This window comes from Xyrauchen texanus, chromosome 41, assembly GCF_025860055.1.
Source record: "Xyrauchen texanus isolate HMW12.3.18 chromosome 41, RBS_HiC_50CHRs, whole genome shotgun sequence".
Lineage (NCBI taxonomy): Eukaryota > Metazoa > Chordata > Actinopteri > Cypriniformes > Catostomidae > Xyrauchen > Xyrauchen texanus.
In genome coordinates, this window is record NC_068316.1 from 21907447 (window position 1) to 21932993 (window position 25547).

Genomic DNA, 25547 nt, shown 5'->3' on the forward strand with positions numbered 1-25547 from the left:
CCTTTGCTGTCGGTAGCCTATGGGCGACTCCGTTTTTTCCTCTCTGTTGAATATGCAGCAGGTAGAGGAGGAGCTTGCACAGTCGTTGACATCAACTAACGTTACTTAGTGGCGAGTTAACGGCAATTAGCAGGAAAGACAGCAAAAATTAAGCAAATGAGGCTTTGGGGATTTTTCCGAAAGAAGTCAGTGGGTAAGCATTCACATTTGTTTTTGTCCTTAAAGTCTTAAGATCATCATCTAGCTGGCTTTCACCCACAGTAACTAAACCTCAAGAGTTGTAGCCTCTAACGTCCTTGATTGGAGTGACGCAACTGGGTAGCTCCGAGTTAACGCAGTCGCCTCTCACGCCGGAGACCGCGGTTCGTGCCCCGTTCGGAGTGTAGTTTTCTTGTTTATCACTTATCAGGTGTTGTTTTCGCTAAGGATAACCAATAAGCATTAACATAAAATGTATGTGTGACTTGTTTTGTGATATTAGTTTGTAGGAAATATACACTTTGATTTGATTAAATGGTTTTGTAGAGTGTAGCAAAGATGAGCTACAGACTGAGGAGCTGCAGCTGTGCCAGAATCAGGCATGGAAACTGGTAACAGTTAATAAGTCACTTTACTTTAGAGAAAGTTAAAAGTGAAACATTGTTTATCCCAATGATCCTAATGAAAGGATTTTGACAGATGAATTATTCTCATAGAGATGATGAGAATTATATACAGTTCGATGCCATAGTGTGTCAATGAACTTAGACTAAAGTCATTCATGTATTGCTTTAACTTAGGATCTTATACATCATTTTGACTATTTATGTCAAAAAATATAAATTATTTATATTCAATATTTTTTTTACCTCACTTTTCTCACTATAATATAACTCTTTTGTGATGACTTTATGTTAATGTACATGAAAATTCAAGAATCATGATAGATATTAGGGCAATCCCACTGATCTGCTCTTCCCAATACATTTACTTCAATGGTATTGGTCCACAATTTGACATATGTAGCACTTGATGAATTAGTTGTTTGAAGCTGATTTGCAATAAGTTATGTGCCGTATCTGTTCTTTTGCATCACAGATGATTCAGGGAGGAGAGAGGATGTTGAGGATAGTACTAGAGTGAAAGATTTAGGAACTGTAGAAACAGGCCCAGCCAGAGCAAAACTCAAAGAATACCCTCTCACCAGCTTTGGACTACAGGGAAGTGGTTGCTAGTGTGAAAATAAAATTGTCTGGGCTAAGCCCCGGATGTCCTTCAATGCTGGAAACGCCTCTGCATCTGATGATAAATTACAATTTAAAAGTGGATTGTTTTGTGCATATATTTCCATCGCTAACAGATGAGTGAGGTCTGACACAACAAAAATCCAGTTTAAGCCCTATAGTCTAATAGGGGCCCTGTGCCTCTGGGTTCCTGGCTTAGAAAAAGATATGCACTAAAACAGATTGTGTGTAGTATAGCTTAATTTTGCGCCAATTTTTTCAGCCAAATGCCCCCCCAAACATGATATCCTGGTAACCCCTCTGACTGTAGTCCGGAAGACAGCAGTAATGCAAAATAAAGATGTTAACCCCCATAAAACTTTGTAAGAATACAACAAACCTTTATGTGACCTAGTGCAATACAGTATAAGCTTAAAGGAGCAATTGACACAGAGAGTTTTCACCTTAACTTTCACAGTTATTGCCAAGGGAGCAAGGATACTAGCTATCCTCCGTTTATTTAGGAGGCCCAAATAGAATAATCTCTTATTTGTTTGACTTGTATTCATTTAGCTGGAGAAAATTATTAGACAACCAGCCGTGTTATTTTCTGATAAAAAAGGGGTGGTTTTAGATAAAAACAACCTTCTCTAACACTTTTGATAAAAATGGTAATTTTGAGTGGACAAAAATTTGCTAGCACTGTGGGGTCAAGACAGTTTCTTTTTTTTAATTTTTATTAAAGGATGAACCTCTACTTGTTTAAAATGGGATGGGACAATAGCATTACTCAAATAGCTGTTTACAATGGACCGAAAACTAGGGCCTATAATTTTAGGTGCTAAACAGGACTTTTGGGCAGTGAGCATTTCTTTTTTGGATTTTCTCACCTTTTTCTCCCCAATTTGGAATGCCCAATTATCAATGTGCTTCAAGTCTTCGTGGTGGCGTAGTGACTTGCCTCAATTCAGGTGGCGGAGGACTAATCTCATTTGCTGGAGACCGTCAATCCGTGCATCTTATCTCGTGGCTTGTTGAGCGTGTTTCTGTGGTTATATTGCATGTGGAGGCTTCAAGCTATTCTCCGCGGCATCCACGCACAACTCCCTATTCACCCCATAAGAGTGAACCATATTATAGCGACCACGAAGAGGTTACCCCGTGTGACTCTACTCTCCCTAGCAACCAGACAAATTTGGTTGCTTAGGAGACCTGGCACGAGTCATTAAGCACACCCTGGGATTCGAACTAGCGAACTCCAGGGGTGGTAGCCAGCATCTTTACCACGGAGCTTTTATTTATAAGTGGGGCACCAACATTCATAATGTCCAAGCATGTAGAATTAAACCATAGAGTCAGCTCCTCTGTACCTAGAGAACATAAATAGTAGGAACTGAACATGCTGCAAAATCCTCTGCAATTGTTTTCCCCGTAGACTCATTAACAGATCGAAATTAACAGTCAACCAATCGACTCTTAGATGTAAAAGGAAGTTTGACATTAAGAAAAGACAGGTTTAGGGTCAGACAGATAACGGTCCTCTAGGACCACATTATTGATAGATAAACCCATGGATAAAACTAGATCAAGTGTGTGACCATGCCTATGAGTAGCATCACAAACTGATGAGTCAAATTAAAAGAGTCCATAAGTTCAGAGAACTACCTCTCTTGTGGTTTAGACAGAAAACACACATGGATATTGAACTCCCCAATGATCAGGGGATTGTCAGTGCTGGGAACAATGAAAGAAAGAAAAAAAAAAGTCTTGTATAAAATCCTTGTCATATTTGGGTGGGCGGTAGATCAAAGCACAATGCACTATGTTAGTCAGATCCAGTTTAAGCAGTTGTAGCTCAAAACTTGAATATTTTTCCACTGGGAGTACACTGCATTTAAAACAGTCTTTAAGAAGTGTGGCTACACCCCCACACTGACCAGTGGTTCTAGGGGTATTAAATGAGTTGTAGTTCCTAGGCAACAGTTCAGAAAGAAGGCAGGTATCAGCGGGATCGAGCCATGTCTCAGTTAAAAACAGAAAGTCCAGATCATGTGATAAAATAAAATCATGCAGAAATTTTTTATTTGCTACTGATCTCACATTCAGTAGTGCAGCTTTAACTGTGTTAGAGACTGAAGGCTGTGTTTGTGTTGGTGCTGAGAACTCCAGTTCCTTTGGATAGCGAAAATACGATCTTCCATACCATCTGAGAGCTTTTTCCGAAAAACAAAACAAAACAAAAACGAAATACTGGTGCAGGCTGAACAGGGTGTACAGGTAAAAGCCATGTTCACTAAAGCAAAGAGTATATACCCCAGTCAGAGCCAATGGAGCGTGCATTTCTCACCTTCCTCGCCAAACAGCTTTCGTGCTTTCCTTGTCTTTTATGGTGCTTCTTTTTAAAAAAGGATTGTCATTGCAGACAACACTACAATATTATGGACAGTAGATGGTGAAAGACCTAAATTCTTTGTTATCTAGCATTGAGAACTTTTATTTTTTTTAACTGTTTGACAATTCTCATGCATTTTGGCACAAATTGGTGAGCCACATCCCATCACTGCATGCAAAGATTAAGCCTTTGGTGGATGCTCCTTTTATACACAATCATGATACCCTCACCTGCTACCAATTCACCTGCTTTTTGTGTAAAACTTGAATATTCTATCAACTTTTCACTCTTATTTTGCCCCTATTTTTGAGTGTGTTGCAGGCATCAAATTAAATATGTGTTTATAATTACAAAATGCAATCAAGTTTGTCAGCCAAAACATTAAAATACTTTTCTTTGACATTTTCAAAATGAAAGCTGAATAGTGTAAATAGAGATCTGCAGTCAGTATGAATTACTTGGGGATGTATTTTGCAGTAAGTATTGACATTTGTACATCTTCCAACCTATATTTAAACAACAAATGTGTAAAAACTGGTTAAATCCTTAAAATGTCTGATTGTGTAAATATACAGAAATGTATCTTTGAATGTACTTATTAAAGGAATAGTTTGGTATTTTGAACTCTGGGCCCAAATGACATGTTTTCGGTCATGATCGCTATTAGTAGAAACCTGAACATAGCTAGCGCCCTGCTCTGTCATTCCAGTAATGCCAGGAAGCCTCCTCCTACTCTACTGCATGGGTATATGTGTCTTTGAAAACAATGATAAACATTGTTTTGCAAGCCACGACATGTTGTAATCATAATGGTGTCAGTATGTGATCTTGAAAAATTTTTATTAAAAAAAGCTTTCTGTCAGTAGTTATTTTTGGATTCTTCTGCCTCTTGTGGAGCTTACACAGGCTGAGAGGATAGTGAATCTTTGAGGAAAAAAAAAAAAAACTCCTATCCAAATAGCACACATCTGTTGACAGAAAGCTTGTTTTTTTTAATAATTTTTGCAAATAACGCTCTGACACGTAACACTTGGTATGATTATACAGTGAAAATCATGTTTTGAAAAGTGTTTATCATAGTTTTCTAAGACTGTTGCATAAGGCTATGCAGTAGAGTAGGATGGGGCTTCCCGGTGTTACTGGACAAGTTGATCAGGGGAGCTAGTGAAGATACGGTTTATACTAAAAGGGATCATGAAAACATGGGCCCAGGATTCAAAATATTTGAAGTATTTCTACTTATTTCCTATTTTTTTTTTTTCTTCATATAAAAACCAATAATTTGGCAGTTAAACACTTTATCGGACAATTGTATAAAATAACTACTGAATACCTTACATTTAGAGATTGTCTTTTAATTTAGCTATTTTTCATGTGTTCTAATATACTAAGCTTGTTTTTCCACTGTCCAATGAACTTTTTAAAATATAAAAGTTCTGTAAAATGGCTGATTAATACTGTAAATGTGCAGAATTTTGTCTTTGGTTTTATGTACTTATTGCATTTTTAGACATTATTTATTAGTTATTGTACATGAAAATTGTACATCAGTTTTTTCACTGTTTAATGAACATTTATCAACAATAATATGTTGTAATTTAATGAATTATGACTTTAAAATATGCTCTGTATTTTTATTGTTTATTGCATGTTATTTTGTGCCATGGTTATTTACTGTAATTTGACAGTATTTGTCTGGAAACTTTGCTGCCATATTTTAACAGTTTTTTTTTGTCCCTGTCTCTAAGTGTAAAAGTGGCAGAAGCCAGTACAGCTGTCCAATCTGTCTGGATTTACTGAAGGGTCCAGTGACCATTTCCTGTGGACACAGTTTCTTTATGGACTGTATTACAGTCTGTTGGGATCAGGATGATCAGAAGAGAGTCAGCTGCCCTCAGTGCAGACAGACCTTCCCTCCAAGACCTGCTATAGGATAGAATATCTTGGTTGCTGAAATGGTGGAGAAACTGAAGAAGACTGGAGTTCAAACTGCAGTTCCTGCTCCGTGTTATGCTAGACCTGAATATGTGGAGTGTGACGTCTGTACTGGGAGAAAACACAAAGCTGTCAAGTCCTGTCTAGTGTGTCTGAACTCAGAGAATTCAGGAGAGAGAGAAGAAGCTTCAGGAGCTGAAACAAGCAGTGGACTCTCATAATTCATTTATTTTGAGCAATGGAGAAGATTAACTGCTAGAGGCTGGAAGAGATGGTTCATATTCAAGTCATTTTTTCAGCCTCATTGTGGGTCACAGCCTTAAGTGAAGCATGTGTGTGTAACAGCGCTCTGCACAGACAGCAGTGGAGGACAGTGAGAGGATCTTTTCTGAACTGATTCGCTCCATTGAGAGAAGATGCTCTGAGGTGACACAGCTGATCAAAGATCATAAAAAGGCTGCAGTGAGTAAAGCTGAAGGACTCTTGGAGCAACTGGAGCAGGAGATTGATGATCTGAGGATGAGACAAGCCGAGCTGGAGCAGCTTTCACACAAGGAGGATCTCAAGCCTCCTTCACTTATGACCTTATGATAGCTCACTCCAAGACCTGCTATAGAAAAGAACATCTTGGTTGCTGAACTGTTGGAGAAACTGAAGAAGACTGAAACTGTTGTTCCTGCTCCGTGTTATGCCCTCAACAGTACTTAAGTGTAGTGTCTCTCAGCTGAAGAGTTTTCTGGTTTCCTGGTTCAGTGTTTGAGAGCCTTGTGCAAAAGTATGGAATGTCATTTGCACAACTATTTCTAATAATATCTCTATAAATGTGTCATTTGTACAAGTTGTCCAGATTTCTGTACAGATTACATAACACAGGTTTTTCACCTTTATGGCTAAATCGAAAATTCATACAGGCAACTTTGTTTTGACATGCATCAAGCCTTTCTTTTTTTACATGAATCAGAAATACATTACTGCACAGATAAAGTTACTAGATTAGCAGCTATCATATTAGCTTTGTACTTTTCTCAAGTAAGGTTTAGTATCTCTTATTCATGTGTTGAATGCTGCTTTGAGGAGGGAGAGGGGGAGACATTACAACAGCTTTCTGTGCATTAAGAGTTAAGAGTTTCAAAACCTCTCACAACTGCTTTGTACTCAGATTTAGAAATAAATGTGAATGTGAGTTTGCATTTGCGATGACTTTCATATATCTGCTATGTTGACCTTTTATCACCCTGAAGGGGTTTTCTTTTGCAATAATGGCCGGCTAAGTGTTATCCTGCTTTTTACATGGCTACTTACTAAATAAAGAAATGCATGGGCATAAAATATTGATTTGTGTTGTATTTATTTTATGTTTCTTTTTTAGACAGCGGAGTGCACCTGAGACAGAACACAAGCAAAACTGTGTAGAAATATTCCCTGGATGAGCGGTTAGTTATCCAGTGCATCTGTCAATATTCCAAAACATTTGACCTCTGAAAACTGCAATTGACCAGTCTTGGTTGAAGCTATAAAAAAAATAACAATATTAATGTGCGACAGCATTTTCTTCCATCAACCCAGTATGACGCAAATGTGATTTTTATTTTATTTAATATTATTTACATAAACACACAATGTTACTGTTATTATGCATTTGTTAATGTAACTCAACAGTTGTTACAAAAATAATTGTTAAAAATGCATTGTTACCTAACCTTTACATCACAAACATTGTTATATTGATATAGATTCATGATGTAAAATGATACAAGATATGCTATTTCATTAAAGAGTTTTAACAGTATTATTAATTAGCAAAGACTCCAATAACATCTCACTGTTACTGGTTTGGACATATGTGTGATATGACAGGATTACTTTTAGAATCATGTTACATTTATGCTGTTAGATGACACAGTTTCACAGTTGAGTCCACGTTTAACCAAAACACAGGAAGGAGAGGGTTTTTTTGTTTGTTTTTTTGTCAAAATGCAATTTTTGGTAATCATCATGGTCAAAAATACTGTTAATTGAGCTTAAATTATTTTTAACTGGGAACATTCCTTATATGTGATGTGTTAACACCATAATTTTCTCATGGGAAAAGACTGAAAATACGTTATTTTTCTTTTTCAGGCTTGTTTACAGCAAACTAAGTAAAAGGAGTGTAGCTTGGTGCACACACCTTCTATCCTGTTGCTTAATCACAGGGGATAAAGATAGTCAAACTACCCTACATTATAAGCAACTAGGCCTTTGTAACTTATAATCTGAATAGAGAACCCCTCTCTTCAATCCAAAAAGACTCAAACTTGAAATCAAACATCAGGAGGCTATTTGCAACCTTAAAACCTCAGTTTTATTGGTTACAATGTTTTTTTTTAACAAAATAACAAAGATATTGTAAAATTACCATGGGTTACCATGGTTAAGTATAATGGGGTATTTGATTAGTTAGGAAATGGGTTGTTGAATGCTGCAGAAAGGTCCAGCAGAATCAGAACGGACGATCTGGATTCAGCTTTCGCCTGTCTCAGTGACTCAGTGATAGACAGCAGGGCAGTCTCAGTGGAGTGTCCACTTTTGTAGCCTGACTGATTGTCAACCAGCAGCTTGTTCTGTGAGAGATAGGCGGAGATCTGATTGAAAACTGCCCTTTCAAGTGTATTTGCCATGAATGGGATGAGAGAGACTGTCTGTAGTGTAATCTCTGTGGGGTTAAGTGCAGGTTTTTTCAGCAGTGGGGTTACTCAAGCCTGCTTAAATGTAGTGGGAAAAGTGCCTGCAAGTAGAGATGTGTTAATTATGTGTGTAAGTGCCGGTAGGATGGACAGAGAGATGGCCAGGAGAAGGTGTGATGGAATGGGGTCAAGGGAACAGGTTGTGGGGTGGTTTGAGAGGAGGAGTTTAGAGACCTCAGTGTCAGTTAAAGGAGAGAACATAGAGAAAGAATAATTGCATACAGGAGCCAGGTGTTTGACAGGGTGTGGTGCAGTGAATGTATTGCTAATGGCTGTAACCTTATTTGTAAAAAATGTGGCAAAGATATCTGCTGTCAGTGATGTGTCAGGTGGTGGAGGGGGAGGACAGAGAAGTGTCCATTTTCTATTAGACTGCAACAGGAAAAGTTTTTGAAAATTTGAGAGAGTTGGATTTTGTACATTACATCTGTAATTCCATAATTTGTTTGAACTGAATTTCTGTCCTTCAAAAAAAAAAAAAAAAAAAAAAAATCAGGAAGGTACACCCTAAAATTCTGGTTCTATTTATTATATTCTGTTTTCAATTAAGAATTTAGTTTTCAATACCTGCATTTTATATTTATTTTATTGTATCATATATTGTTACTTAGCTTTATTATTTTATGTTACAACTGTTTTCACAGAAGGCTGGGATAGATAAGGCTTTTAAGTCTTGTTACAACGATCACATTGTTTATATGGATCCCTGTATATCCCAATAAAAAGAGAATAAATAAAGAAAGAATCAGCTGAGCAATGGCATATTGTTTGCGAACATTCAGACACTCTTTTTCATCGTGAGGTTCATTTAAATATGAGGATGCACAAGACTACATGTAAAACATCAACTACTATGACATTAAAATGTGTTTATTACTGGGAGCCTGGGTACCTCAGCGAGTATCGACTCTGACTACCACCCCTGGAGTCACAAGTTCGATTCCAGGCTGTGCTGAGACGAGTGACTCCAGCCAGGTCTCCTAAGCATCCATGTTGGCCCGGTAGCTAGGGAGGGTAGAGTCACATGGGATAACCTCCTCCTTGTTTTGATTAGTGGTTCTTGCTCTCAGTGATTTTTTTGGGTGCCAGATGGGCTAATAACCACTCTGTACAATTGCAGTGAGCAGAATAGCATCTCAGAAAGCACAACACTTCACACCTTGAGGCGGATGGGCTACAACAGAAGAAGACCACATTATGTTCCTCTTCTGTTAGCCAAGAACAGAAAGCTTAGGCTGCAGTGGCTCATTTATTCATTAAGCCAGTCACTTTTGACGTCTGATGTCTTTGTGATATACGGTCTCTGCGTGCAAGCAGGAATATGTAAAGCATTTGAAGAAATATGCTCTGCTTGGACACCTTATAATGTTTGTTATTGTTATGAAAGTTAATAAAGTGTCACAAAATAACGACCGGAGTGTCTCATAGAAACGTCACGAACGTGCGATTTCAAAGTTTTTATTTTTATTTTTTAATGGAACAAATATAAATTGTACAAACTTCTGTAGGAAAAAGTAACTAGCACATGTACAAACTTTCACATTAATCAAGTAAGGGGAAACGAAACAAAATACAGACATACTCAAAAACAAGACAACAATTGTAATTAAATAAAAATATATAATTAAATGGAAATAAATAACATACGCATACGCAGAGGAAAGCATTACACATCATCAAAAGTGCTACCAAAGCAATTCTCATAGTGATTCAGGAATCTGTTACTTTTTTGTTTTTAGTCAATTGGTGTGATTTAATGCCTCAACTCCAATAAAAAAATGTGGGACAGTACACTGCGAGTTAGAAATCTTTTGCTTATGGATGAAGAATATTTTTATACAAAATAAAAAAGTGAATAATATATTCTATTGAATCATTGGAAGTGTTGCTATTATCAAATAATATATTTTAAGTTAAAGGATTGGGCATTTCAGAGGGCTTAACTATATGAGAATATAACTGGTTTCATCTCACGTCCACAAAATGTAGACACAGTAAGATTAACAGGATATATATTGTGCAAAATCTTTAAGTGAATTTCTTTGGTCTTATTGTAAATGCAGTTGCAGTCATGAGGCAACAACATGCTCTCTTCCAGACTATACACTCAGTAAAAGATGCCCAATGGAATCAATGCGAGTTTTATGTTGGAAAAAATTGGAGAATATGTTTATTATTACACTTCTTGTTAAATCTACTTATTCCATCTAAAATGAAAGCAGACTCATTCGACGGCACTTTTATTTTGAAACGTGTTCATGACATCATTTAAACATGGCGGAACTGGATATTGGAAAACATTGTGGTATTGAATCATGCAATCAAAAAGGTATGGTGAACCGTATTAATTATGTAATTCAAATCATTTTGGATAATCAAAGCTAAATAATAACTATACTGTAATACAAAATATCCGTTAGCGTTATTCTAAGGCAGCATAAATAAACTGTTAGGTAGCATCAAGTGAAGTGAGTCTAAAACTAATTCATTTGTCCATTTTATTCTATTTCCATGCAGATTTTCTACCGTTCGTGTGTAACAGCTGTTCTGGAGTCTTTTGGTAAGATCTTCTGCTTGGTTAAAGTATTTAATATGTGACTGCGCTCAGCATTACTGATAAAATATTTTGAACAAACAATATAAATAAAAAAAGCACCTGAAGGCATTTGTGCAGAAATATAATAATTCATCCATTGTAATATACACCACAGATGTTAGACTGAGATATTAGGTGATCAGATTTGAGACATTTCACTTATTCATTCATTAGTATTTTTTCAAGTGACGTAAAACACTGTCTTTTCTACAAACTATAGTTTGGAGCACAGAAGCAGGCACTCCCACTCTTGTCCAGAGGTAAGAAACAGCAGCAGGTGTGCCTGTCCCATTATGAGATGATCGTTTTGAGGGTGTGCTCAGTTCAAGTCTGTCTGCCAGTTTTACTTTAGATGCTACAATTAAAAATAATTGGTACAGTACTGTGTTACTCTCCTATATGATGGAGATGTTGTGTAGAATCAGATGTGATCATTGTGGAGAGGACAATCAAATGCAGACATTTGTATCCCTGAACCATTTTATCGAATTAAAAAACGTTTTACCTACAATTGTAAATGCGTTAGATTGTGATAGAATCACATGTAAACTGGTCAACTTTGTTTTGGCAGCTGTATGTACTGTGTTCTTTTATTGGTGATTACATAAATCATTCTCCTGACTCTTCAGATCAGTGGTTTCACTTTATGTATTTTCAGGTGCCAGTGAAGAAAGAGATCACTGGCTCTGGGGGTACAACATCATATCCATGCAGCTTTGAGGAATGCAAAGGGAGAGAATTGCTGCCCGTCATCTGCCCACACTGTGAAAAACTCTTCTGCCTTGCGTACAAAACCTCTTACAAATATTATTTTTCATATCCTCTGTATTAGTGAATCAAATCCAAATCTTATGTGACAGTATTAGCCCTATGTTAGAAAGAGAAATAGACATTATTCAAATTATTTCACAAATTAGCTCCCATCTGCTCATATACATGTTCTGTAAACATTAATGTCAAAAGTGGGAATACTTGAGGGTGTGTTTTAATATAATACATCTTTCCTCCTCTACATACCTGTCTGTTTTCCTCTGTTCTCAGGCATCGTCATCAAGATGACCATAAGTGTGAAAAGCTGGAGACACCGAAGCCTCGCATGGCAGCGACGCAAGAACTGGTGCAGAAGATAGTGGGTCAGTTCATAGGGCTTCTTTATAATTTCCTTTAAAGGCAACATGGCATCAAAATTGACCCTGTTTACTTTCATAATACATGTTTCTAATCTTACTGTGCACAATTTATCAGTAGATGTTATTCCTAAGAAAATCTTTCATCAAAATGTCATAACTTTCTCTGCCTTTGAAACCACTTTACTTTCTGGCTGACATCACCTAATTAGAGGAATATTCCGGATTCAATACAAGTTAAGCTCAATCAACAGCATTTTTGGCATAATGGTTTTAAAAAAAAAATGGTATCCCCTTTTCTCCCAATTTGGAATGTCCAATTCCCGCTACTTAGTGGATCCTCGAGGTGGTGCGGTTACTCACCTCAATCCAGGTGGTGGAGGACATGTCTCAATTGCCTGAGACCATCAATCCATGCATCTTATCACATGGCTCGTTGTGCATGACACCGCGGAGACTCCAAGCATGTGGAGCCTCATGCTACACTCCGCGATCCACGCACAACTTTCCACGCGCCCCACTGAGAGCAAGAACCACTAATCATGACCACGCACTGGTCAGCATGCCCTGGATTTGAACTCACGACTCCAGGGGTTGTAGAAAGAGACAAGACTCGCTGTGCTACCCACTGTGCTAAATAAATGTTTGTGGTAATTAACATTATGCCACAGGGGCATAATGTTAATTACCACAAACATTTATTTAGACTTCCCTCTTCTTAAAATAAGCAAAAATCTCTCTCTCTCTCTCTCTCTCTATATATATATATATATATATATATATATATATATATATATATATATATATATAACACAGTATAAATGTGATTTAGTAAAATTATAAGCTTCACATTTCTGCCTTCATTGAATATGTCAAAATACTCTCAAGGGTGAACTTGACCTTCATCTTCAGGTCTGGCTCCATTCTGTCGTGGAATACCCATGATCCATACCACATTATGATAGTAAAATTGGTTGCAAATGCTGTTTCAAATTGACTAAATCATTTGTATTACTAAACCTGTTGCTGGTATCACAAGTCAGGTGATAATTACGTTGTATGGTGTTAATACACCTCTTGTCCACATGAGGGCAGAAGAGACTTGTATAATACCAGACTTGAAGGCTTGTAACACCACTGAAATTCTTATAAAGTCAGAGAATAATTTCCAGGATATTTCAAACAGAGTCAAAGAAGAACACACCAGCAAGTAAAGGCAGAAAAGGAGCAAAAAATGCTGCGACAGCTGCAAAAGTTGCTCTGATGAAGCTTAAGATGCACGCATCTGGAGACAAAGGCCTGCCACAGGTATTCGAGCAAAACCTGAAAGAATAATGCATCTTTCATTGAAGTGACCTACATTTATTAATAATTAGAAGATATAACCTTTAATATTCCTGTTTTGATCTCCACTTCAGACTGAGCGGACTTATTTCCAGGTGTTTCTGCCTAAAGAGGCTAAAGACTCTAGTTTACCAATGTTCTTCTGTTCCAAATGGAGTGTCGGCAAAGTGGTGGACTTTGCTGGATCTCAGGCCAGTCTGAAGAACAACAATAATGTCCTCACAGCTAAGGTCAGTCAACAGAGCATTACATAAAAAAGAAAGAAAGATGTATTTCTGTATGTTATTTGGTGTATTATATTCACTCTTTATTAACATTAACATTAACATTAGTTTTACATTGAAATTCTTGTAGCTTTAAAGGGCTCATGATATGAGGAATTTTCCTTTTAAGAGCTCAAAAATTCCTCCTCAGACCAAAAAGAGCTTTTACTGACACAAAGCTGCAAAAACAACTCGTTCTGAACTTCTGCAACGTATTGATGTCAGACAGATGAATACATCAACACATGAGCATTTCAGCATGGATTTTTTTATGAATCCGTCACAATGTAATAAAGGCTGTTATTGAAGAATAGGGGAGTTAACAACTAGATTTGTCACAACCTCCTTGAACCTTTTTTCTTAAATATCCATAGGCTTAAAATGTTATGTGTTTACCAAGGAATAAGAGCATTTAAATACAATGGCAAGAAAAAGTATGTGAACTTATTGGAATTACCTTTATGTATAAATTTGTCTTAAAATATTCATCGAAGTTACAATAATGAACAAATACAATATGTTTTAACCAATAACACACACATACTTTTATTGGTCTTGTACATATTGAATACATCATTCAAACATTCACAGTGTAGGTTGGAAAATGTATCAAGAGTCAGGAGTCAGCAAAGCTGGCATCCAATTTATGAAACAAGATTGGAAGCAATCAAATATTTTGAGTTTGCTATTCACAAGAAGCATCTGCTGATGTGGACCAAACAAAAAAAGATATCTCAGAAGACCTACGATCAAGAATTGTTGCTTTGCATAAAGGTTGAAAGGCTTACAAAGTGATCTCGAAGATCTTAGATATTCATCTGTCCATAGTTAGACATATTGAGACAATTTAGTTTACTAGTGGCCATCCAGCCAAGATGAAGTGCACACCGCAGAATGCCCAATGAGGTAACCCCCCCCCCCCCCCCACCCCCCATTGACATCTAAAGACTTGAATGAATAATTGAAACTGGATAACATCTCTGTTAATGAGTCTACAATATGGAAAATGTTAAACAGTCATGTAGTCTATGGCAGGACAACATAAAGGAAGCTTTTTAACAAAAACATTGCTGCGCACCTGAAGTTTGGCAGTGACCACTTGACACTCCACAATACTACTGGGAAAATATTTTGTGAACTGATGAAACTAAGGTTACTTTATTTGGGAAGAACAAGCACTACTATATAATATGTATGGTGTAAAAAGGTCACCGGCAACATCATCCCAACGGTGAAGTATGGTGGAGGGAGTGTTGTGATTTGGTTCTGCTTTGCTGCTTCTTGGCCTAACTGCTTGCCATCATTGAGGGAAAACTTTATTCACAAGTTTATCAAGATGTCAGGGTGGCTGTGGGCCAGCTGAGACTCAGGAGAAGTTGAGTGATGCAGCAGGACAATAGCCCTAAACATTAAAGTAAATCCACTACAGAATGGCTTCAAAAAAAGAAAATCCACCTTTTGGCCTTTCATTGAGCCAGTCAAAGCCCAGACCGTAACCCAATAGAGATACTGCTGATTGACCTCAAGAGAGCCATTTACACCAGACATCATAAGAATATGGCTGAGCTGAAGCAGTTCTGTAAGGAAGAATGGTCCAAAATTCCTTCTGAATATTGTGCAAGTCTAATCCGCAGCTATTGGAAATGCTTGGTTGAGGTTATTGCTGCCAATGGAGGATCAACAGGTAATAAAAAATCAAGGGTTCTCTTACTTTGTGTGTTGTTAGATTAAGCATATCGCATTTGTCTAAACTTGTGACTTTGAAGAGGATTAGATCAAATTTTTTGGCTTATAAATGGCTGTAAATCTCAATAATTTGCTGCAACTACAACACTATGATAACCTGCAAAATGACTGACAAATCGAAAGCTTCATTGTCCGTGGCCTGCAAACACATTTTGGTTTGCTGTTTATAGAGTCTATAGCTGTCACAGAGACCGGTGAGATATCTTACAACACTTATTTTAGTTATAACTCTCAGGGAGTAGGAAAATGTTTTTCATACCTTTCCATGAAAAAAATCACTTACAGCACCTTTAAGTGAACTTAATTACACAAGTTTTGAAATGCCATTACTCAATCCACCTGAGTGATCAAGATTACTTAATCGAGTAGAGAGAAGGTGTAAAGTGGTTGTGAAAGAAAGAAATTTTATATATATATACAGTCAGGTCCATAAATATTGGGACATCGACACAATTCTAATCTTTTTGGCTCTATACACCACCACAATGGATTTGAAATGAAACGAACAAGATGTGCTTTAACTGCAGACTTTCAGCTTTAATTTGAGGGTATTTACATCCAAATCAGGTGAACGGTGTAGGAATTACAACAGTTTGTATATGTGCCTCCCACTTTTTAAAGGACCAAAAGTAATGGGACAATTGGCTGCTCAGCTGTTCCATGGCCAGGTGTGTGTTATTCCCTCATTATCCCATTTACAAGGAGCAGATAAAAGGTCTAGAGTTCATTTCAAGTGTGCTATTTGCATTTGGAATCTGTTGCTGTCAACTCTCAATATGAGATCCAAAGAGCTGTCACTATCAGTGAATCAAGCCATCATTAGGCTGAAAAATCAAAACAAACCCATCAGAGAGATAGCAAAAACATTAGGTGTGGCCAAATCAACTGTTTTGAACATTCTTAAAAAGAAAGAACGCTCCGGTGAGCTCAGCAACACCAAAAGACCCGGAAGACCACGGAAAACAACTGTGGTGGATGACTGAAGAATTCTTTCCCTGGTGAAGAAAACACCCTTCACAACAGTTGGCCAGATCAAGAACACTCTCCAGGAGGTAGGTGTATGTGTGTCAAAGTCAACAATCAAGAGAAGACTTCACCAGAGTGAATACAGAGGGTTCACCACAAGATGTAAACCATTGGTGAGCCTCAAAAACAGGAAGGCCAGATTAGAGTTTGCCAAACAACATCTAAAAAAGCCTTCACAGTTCTGGAACAACATCCTATGGACAGATGAGACAAAGATCAACTTGTACCAGAGTGATGGGAAGAGAAGAGTATGAAGAAGGAAAGGAACTGCTCATGATCCAAAGCATACCACCTCATCAGTGAAGCATGGTGGTGGTATTGTCATGGCGTGGGCATGTATGGCTGCCAATGGAACTGGTTCTCTTGTATTTATTGATGATGTGACTGCTGACAAAAGCAGCAGGATGAATTCTGAAGTGTTTCGGGCAATATTATCTGCTCATATTCAGCCAAATGCTTCAGAACTCATTGGACGGCACTTCACAGTACAGATGGACAATGACACGAAGCATACTGCGAAAGCAACCAAAGAGTTTTTTAAGGGAAAGAAGTGGAATGTTATGCAATGGCCAAGTCAATCACCTGACCTGAATCCGATTGAGCATGCATTTCACTTGCTGAAGACAAAACTGAAGGGAAAATGCCCCAAGAACAAGCAGGAACTGAAGACAGTTGCAGTAGAGGCCTGGCAGAGCATCACCAGGGATGAAACCCAGCATCTGGTGATGTCTATGCATTCCAGACTTCAGGCTGTAATTGACTGCAAAGGATTTGCAACCCAGTATTAAAAAGATTTGCAACCCAATATTTATGGACCTGACTGTAATGTGTGTGTGTATATATATATATATATACACACACACACACACACACACACACTACCGGTCAAAACATTTGAAACGCACTGATTCTTATTATAATGGTTTTTGTTTTGTGTTTTTTTTTATATTATACAGTAATAGTAAAATCATCAAAACTATGAAATAACATAAATGGAACTATGGGAATTATGTTGTGACTAAACAAAATAAATCAAAACTGTGTTATATTTTATCATCTTCAAAGTAGTCACCCTTTGCCTAGAATTTGCAGAAGTATACTCTGGCATTTTCTCAACCAACTTCTTGAGGTATCACCCTGGGATGATTTTTAAACAGTATTGAAGGAGTTCCCATCTATGTTGGGCACTTATTGGCTGCTTTTATTTATTATTTGGCCCAAGTCAGATATTTCAAAAACTTTTTTATTTTAACTACATTTGAGTTTTATAATTAAATAAATTAATATGATGGCGCAAAATATTTTTGTCTACAAAACAAATGTCAAACATTTAAGCATAAGCCTTCAGATTAAAATATTTTAAGTTAATGAGAAACATTTCAGTCAAGTGTTTCAAACATTTTGACCAGTACTGTGTGTGTGTGTGTGTATGTGTGTGTGTGTGTGTGTGTGTGTGTATATATATATATATATATATATATATATATATATATATACACACACACACACACACACACTGGTGGCCAAAAGTTTGAAATCATGCACAGATTTTGCTGTTTTGGAAGGAAGTTGGTACTTTGATTCACCAAAGTGGCATTCAACTGATCTCAAAGTATAGTAAGGACTTTACTGATGTAAAAAAACAGCACCATCACTATTTGAAAAAAGTTATTTTTGATCAAATCTAGATATGCCCCATTTCCAGCAGCCATCACTCCAACACCTTTCCTTGAGTAATCATGCTAAATTGATAATTTTAACTAGAAAATAACTTGCCATTATATCAAACACAGCTGAAAGCTATTCAGTTTGTTAAATGAATCTTAACATTGTCTTTGTGTTTGTTTTTGAGTTGCCACAGTATGCAATAGACTGGCTCGTCTTAAGGTCAATATTAGGTCAAAAATGGCAAAAAAGAAACTGCTTTCTCTAGAAACTCGTCAGTCAATCATTGTTTTCATATGAAGGTGTACACTGCAGTCTTCAAAGACAAAAGACAGCTGGCTCTAACAAGGACAGGAAGAGATGTGGAAGGCCAGATGTACAACTAAACAAGAGGATAATTACATCAGAGTCTCTAGTTTGAGAAATAGACGCCTCACATGTCCTCAGTTGACAGCTTCATTGAATTCTACCCGCTCAACACCAGTTTCATGTACAACAGTAAAGAGAAGACTCCGGGGTGCAGCCTTATGGGAAGAATTGCAAAGAAAAAGCCACTTTTGAAACAGAAAAACAAAAAGAAAAGGTTATAGTGGGGAAAGAAACACAGACATTGGACAACAGATAATTGGAAAAGAGTGTTATGGATCTTAACCCCATTGAGCTTTTGTTGGATCAGCTAGACTGTAAGGTGTGTGAGAATTGCCTGACAAGACAGCCACATCTGGCAATTGCTACAGGAAGTGTGGGGTGAAATGTCACCTGAGTATCTGGACAAACTGACTACTAGAATGGCAAGGATGTGCAAAGCTGTCTTTGCTGCACATGGAGGATTTCTTAATGAGAATACTTTTAAGTAGTTTAAGAAGTTCTGAATTGTTTTTTTAATTGTAACAGTAATTTTTCATATTAATGTGCTGACTATACATTGTGATCAGTTGCCACTTTGGTGAATAAAAGTACCAATTTCTTTCCTTAAGAACAAATCAATAGATTGTGTATATAATAGACAGTGTATATAAAATTCTCAACTTACATTATAAGTGTACCTCAGATAAACTACATATTAAATAAATGTATGATATGACCCCTTTTAAATTACTATACTATATATTACTATATAGCTTAAATTAGCTATTTTGATATTGATGGTTGTTATATATTAACAGCTACTGTGTGGTTCTTTTATCATTGCATGATCTGCACAGAAACTGCGTTTGTGTCATCCTGAAACGGGGGAGGCCTTTAAGATGGATGAAAGCCTACAGTCACTGCTCTCCCACGCAGAGTGTCCTCTCCACAACGGAGGCAACGTCATTCTGGAGTACCTAGAGAATGAAAGCACTGGACTGGATGATGTCACTGCGTATATTCCTTCCTCCTGATAGAAGATTTATCAATTTTTTTTTAGAAGAGATTTTTAATAGTAAAGTGTGAAACAAAGGGTGTTACATTGATAACCAAAGGATTGTTGTTTAAAGATCATTGGATTCATGCGGTTGTTTGCTAAATTAAGTAAAATAGAGATTAGCTCATTGACAACATGATCTAAACTAATGCTTAAAAGGATTTATAAATGTTTCCGTTTTGAAAGGTAATTATAAATACATTCAGGTATTTTTAATAAATATGATTTATAAACTCATTACTATGACTCATTACTATGTAATAATTTGATTTGCTTGTTGTACAGGCAGATGGCTGTGAACTCCCATTTGAGCAAAAGTAGCAAATGCATGTTTTTAGAATAAATGCATGATTCTAATAATCACAAATGCAAAAGTGCATGACTAGGAACTATTATTTTATTGCAAAACACTGAGAAATGTTGACAGCAGAACTTAGGCCTATGTATCCTCTCACCATTATAGACCCAATTAGCATGATTTGGCACATTGATGTATTCCCTAATTGCTTCGAAAGGTTGCAGGCAGGCCAAGACTGACCTTTGTTCTGTTTGTTGCAACATTTTTTGATATTTCAGAAACACACACATTGCTTGTTTGAGTTGGATCTGTAAAGCTAACGATAATGTTGAAAGGACAGGTATGACTCAAAATATGAGAAATGCCAATTTGTGGACAAAAAATAAAACCATGAAAGTTTATAATTTCATATGCTGAATCTCATATACTTTCATGTAAAGCATTTTAAAAATGACATGAGAAAATGTTCTGAATGTTCACTGAAATGACTAAAAGACCTTATAGATTTGTAGAGAGAATTTTAAAACAAAATTTTAAGATGGGAAACTTAATTTGCTCTCATAAGCAGTGACGTAAACATGATAATACATCTACTTGGCAATCAAATTCCTTGAATGAGCTACTCAGTATTCTAATACTTTATTGAACTGACAGCTTATTTGATAAGCCAATGTTGCTTATGTGTTCTGTATGGTTCCTTGGGCATTTCTAGGGTGTTCTTGGTGTTTTCTAGGATTTACACCCAAATGCATCCTCATCATTTGACCTTATTATATTTCTGGGTGGTTGAATACTAGAACAACACAAAAGAGCCCAGTATTCTTGTCCATTAATGACTTGGGTCTGTCCTTTATTGTAAATATTTTGGATTTGTTCATCTGTTTTATCATCCACCATGTGGAAATAGAAATGTAATAGCACACCTCGCTTCAATAAGCCACACGGTTTGAGGTACTATGAGGTTTGAGGTTGTATGCCATAGTGCACTTTAAGATATTTAATTTTTGAAATTATTGGATACCTTTAAGAGAAAATAACCTAATTACTTTGGGAAAATTTTTGTTATTTTGTGGTTTGACTTACAGACACCAATTCATTTGAAAGTGAACAACTGCTGATTTGACGACATTTTGGCAGGCTGGTCGACACATAAACATGCTAAAAGGTAAACCTTAATCATTAAAAAAAATAATTTCCTTTTATTTCTTAAATTGTGTGTTCAATCCAGTTCTGGAGCATAACCAACATTGCACATTTTGGATGTCTCCCTCATTTAATATTCTCAGTGTAATGATGAGGTAGGCTGAGATGATTCCATTTGCAGATCATTATAACAAATATTCCAAACAGTAGTCTTCAATTGTAGTAACAAGCTTTGGTGAAACCTCAAGACAAATCAGTCCAACAGTAATCCAAAGACGTGAATCCAGCAAATGTAATCAATAGTCATAACGACTCGGTTCCCTGAGAGGAGGGAACGAGTATTGCGTAAGTAGCTTACGCTATGGGAAAACTCCGTTTCTCGAGAAATATTGAAGTCTTTATGTAAAACGCATTGCAGCTGCACAGCAGACAGTAATGAACGAGGCAGCTCGGTCATTGGCTGTGCTGCGGCAACTGCTCGAACCAATGACGGGGCGACTCTGAACGCGCGACCAATGGGCGCGCGCCTCGCGTTCGCGCGCTCAGAGCCCGCCGAAATTAGCATAGCCAGGCTATTGGCTAGTTGATTTTACGAACGTTCCATGATTGTCAGACGTCACTGGTGGGCGATGGTATTTCCGGTCTAACGCTACGTTAGGTTCATCGACGACGCCGGTAACTGTCAGGTAAGACTAGGACCAGATAAGCATGGCTTTCTACACCAGATCCCTTCAACATCTGCCAAGGATAACGATAAATGACGTACACCGAATAATTCAAGCGTCATCATCGGCTCCCAAGAGCAAGAGGGAAAAGGGTTTCAAGATATACGCCTCTTCATTCATTGACAATTATGAAGGTAAGTTATGCTATGTCTTTAGCTAGCTGTAGCCCTAACGCTAGCTGATGATGCTAGGTGACGTTAGGCTAGAAAGTAACCTTTACAAAATACTTATTAAACGATTAATTTTAGTTGTTGGTCACATGTGGTTTATTATATGTTCATTTTACTATCTGACATTGAATAAATGTATGGGCGTTTCTTCAACAATGGGCACTTTTAGGCTTGTGAAGTTGAATAAAAAACTTGTTCAAAAGTCACGTAACACCATCTCATATGTTTAAATTATTTGTCTAGTTTTAAGGTCTGTAAGAGGACAAACTTAGATTACAAGAGAAGTTATGAGACTGTGTTAGTCTCATAACTAAGAAGTTATGAGTTATTCTGTTTTTAAATAACAGTATTGAAATGTCATTTCCACCACATCTCAATGCTGTTATTTAAAAACAGAATAACTTATGTCAGTCAAGAATTGTCTAGGATCATTTTTGTAACTAGTTTTATCAGTTTTTCCACAATGCACAAAATATAAGCAATAAATGATGCAACAAAATTGAATTTTCATTCATCTAAATGAAATCAATTAATATAAAAGTATAATTTAGAAATATAAATAATATTATAATCTAAATATAAAAAGTATTGTAATGTATTATAATATAAAAAGTATTACACAAATCTACTCTTGCAATCCATATCAATTGTACTTTGGTCATATTTTTAAAAAATGATATTTTTGGTTACAAAGTACATAAAAGTGCCCATAGTCTAAGAATCACCCATATACTAATGACTTGTGTTGTTCAGTTACATGTATTGAGAGTATTTAGTTATCCCCAGTATCAAGTAAAGACAGACAGGGAGAGTCAGCATCCGTGCTACCTGTCATAGATCTTTGAGGAAACATGACAAACCTCACACCATCAGAGTAGGATGAAAGACAGTTCAGTTGTTCGTCTGATCCAACCAGTTCTGTTCTGGGGCTTCAATTTGGCAATGATGGGTTAAACTGGCAAACAAATGTATAATTACCTAAACAAGTTGAACATCTTAGACAACTATCTAGCTAGCCAAACGTTTGAAGTAGGTAACACTATGATGACACGTGCCTGCCCTATTAGTGTTCTAGTAGACCTACCATTCCTATATGAAACCCCAGAAGCTGGTTGTTGAGACAGTTGCTTTGCTGTTTATATTGTGTTGTGTTTAACTTACTTTCTTACTAACCCTAAAGTAACCTCATTCTCTAACTCATAGTAGCTAACTTGAAAAATAATGCAAAATGCACTTTTGACTTTGAGATATCTGATCAGTTTGTTATCTCTGCTGATTATAACACACTTTTTTGTTTTTTAAAAGATTGTCCTAGAAGACTCCACTCCTGTTCAGCTCTATGAGGTCGAGTGCTCCTGTGTGGCTGGCAGAGCCTTAATCATAATGTTGCATTACTGTATCAGACTGTACAAAACGTGTTTGTGTGAAAATCAATGTAAATAGTTCTCTTTAAGAAATGCACATGTATGTACATAAACAACAAACCTATACAAGGTACCTTTTGTTATTATGAATTCAGTGTTAGTAGTTATTAGATTACGTTAAATTTTATTGTCATTTAGCAGAGTACAGGTACAGAGCCAATGAAATGCAGTTGACATCCAACCAGAAATGCAAAGAAGCATTAAAGTACTGTTGAGTACTGTATTATGTGCAGTTATGTGGACTAGTTATCTACAAACTCATAACTCATACAAAATGTCAAACGTTGCATCACAATGTTACAATTATAGGAGCCATGTTATTGTTGAGTGTAGTATGACAGCTTGTGTCTTTGTATAATAAATGTCTGAATTAACTCATGTATTTGTGTTCCTCCTGGCAGTGTAAAAGACAATAAATGACATGTAAACATTGTCAATATCTCAGACAATTTTCTGAAAGGTATATCACAAGATACAAAAAAACAAACAAACAGCATAGTAAATTACAAAATATATAAGCAGTATATGGAAGCTCATAGAGAAAAATACAGTCCTTGGCGCTGGTAAACAAAAAATGTTTCCACTCAAAAGACATGGCACAGCTCCTTGAACAAGTTTTCAAGCGCCCTGTGGTTATGATGAAATCTTCTAGCTTAAAAATGTCGACTGCATACCCGGTGTTATCGGTAGGAGTGAAGTTCTCGCGTCTTATCTTGACTAGCCACTGAGCTCGTACCTCAGGCTGATGCGGAAAACAATGAAAACTTCAGAATTATACCCGATGAAACGGCACATCGAGGAACACTACAATGTAATTTAGAGTTGCCAATTTGATACTGATATGTAAGACGTTTCTTATTTACTGTTAACATTTTACATACGGTACTCACTGATAGCTTGCCACTCACTCTTCCACAACATCTACATCGGAAATACCGGTAGTAACCTAAACCGGAAGTCCCCCCGCCCACCATGCAGATTTCGAACGTTCGTCGCGTCACCTGTGCACATAGCGAATATAATGGGCACCCCGTCATGCGAGCAGGGTTGCCAGATTGGGCAGTTTTGGAATCTTTTTTGCGGGCAAAAATGGGTTTGGGCGGGTGGATAAAAATTGGGCTGGTTTCGGATCAGTTCGGCGGGTTTTTTTTAGCCGAAACATCGGTACTTCAGATCCTTCTTTCGGCGACTATCTGTTCAGTAGCCTACTCTCACTCACTCACACACACACACACACACACACACACACACACGCCCACTACAGGTCTGGCTGACGTTCCCCCTAAACTCACAACAGTCACTCCCTCACGTCACGCACGCCGGCATCGCCCTCCCCTCAAACACACTAGATTGCGCGGGGTTTTCAAACTTAGCTAGCTGACTGACACTGACAATATGCCAAAGTGGGCAAAATATAGAAAAAGTTACAGGAAAGAGTGGGAAAGAGATCCAGACTTAAAGTCATGGATTGCACCTGGTGCAGAAGAAGGAAAGGCACACTGTAAATACTGCAACGCTGATATCCGTGCTCATTTAAAAGATCTTAAAGATCATGCAGCCACCAAGAAGCATAAGGCAAGGCGCCAGCCAACGGTCAGACCTTTTACAGTTAGCAGAGTGGGTGAGCCCAGTAACCCTGACAACGATGACCAGAAACGACGAGAACTGCGGATAGCAACGTACATTGCGTGCCACACCTCCATTAATGCTGTTGATGAACTATCTGATATACTGAAAGACGACACAGGTGCATTCCAGATGCACAGAACAAAATGCACTGCTGTCATTAAGTCATTGCTAGCACCTCATTTTAGACAGGAGCTAAAGGAGGACATCGGTGACTCCCCGTTCTCGCTCTATTTGGACGAGACAACGGACATTACAGTGAGCAAATTGCTCTTTATATGCATAAAATATCGCTCCAAAAAACACAACCGGTTTATTACCACTTACTTGGGTTTGGTGGAGCTCTCAGATGCTGATGCTAATGGAGTTGAGGAGGCAGTCAATCGATTTTTGCAGGAGTGTGCACTGGACATTGCTAATATGGTGGGGATAGCAACAGATGGGGCCAGTGTATGGTCGGCAGGCATCATTCGGTGTACACGTAATTGAATAACGAAAAACATGCTTTCTTCTTTATTCGTTTTTAGACTGGTGAAACGATATTCACAAACTTATTTTCCTTATGTACAATGCTTAGATATTTAACTTCACATATAAAAAAGAAAGCCTAAAACAAAAACATTTCAACAACTGTAAAATGTTAAATTATATAAAAATAAAACATTAATAAATTATTTTATGATACACATATTACTGTCTTAAGTGAACTCATTTATAAACGCCATTAATAATTT

The 25547-nt window shown here is 37.2% G+C and overlaps 1 protein-coding gene across 1 annotated transcript; it reads left to right on the plus strand.

Annotated features, from left to right (window-relative positions):
- Positions 1–10517: 10517 nt before the first annotated feature.
- Positions 10518–19664, plus strand: zfand1 (zinc finger, AN1-type domain 1). Its single transcript, XM_052114346.1, has 8 exons — positions 10518–10584; positions 10773–10815; positions 11072–11111; positions 11510–11637; positions 11893–11984; positions 13165–13286; positions 13397–13552; positions 19228–19664. Exons 1-8 carry the CDS (start codon positions 10530–10532, stop codon positions 19402–19404), a joined length of 813 nt encoding a protein of 270 aa, XP_051970306.1. The 5' UTR covers positions 10518–10529; the 3' UTR covers positions 19405–19664.
- The last annotated feature ends 5883 nt before the right edge of the window (positions 19665–25547 follow it).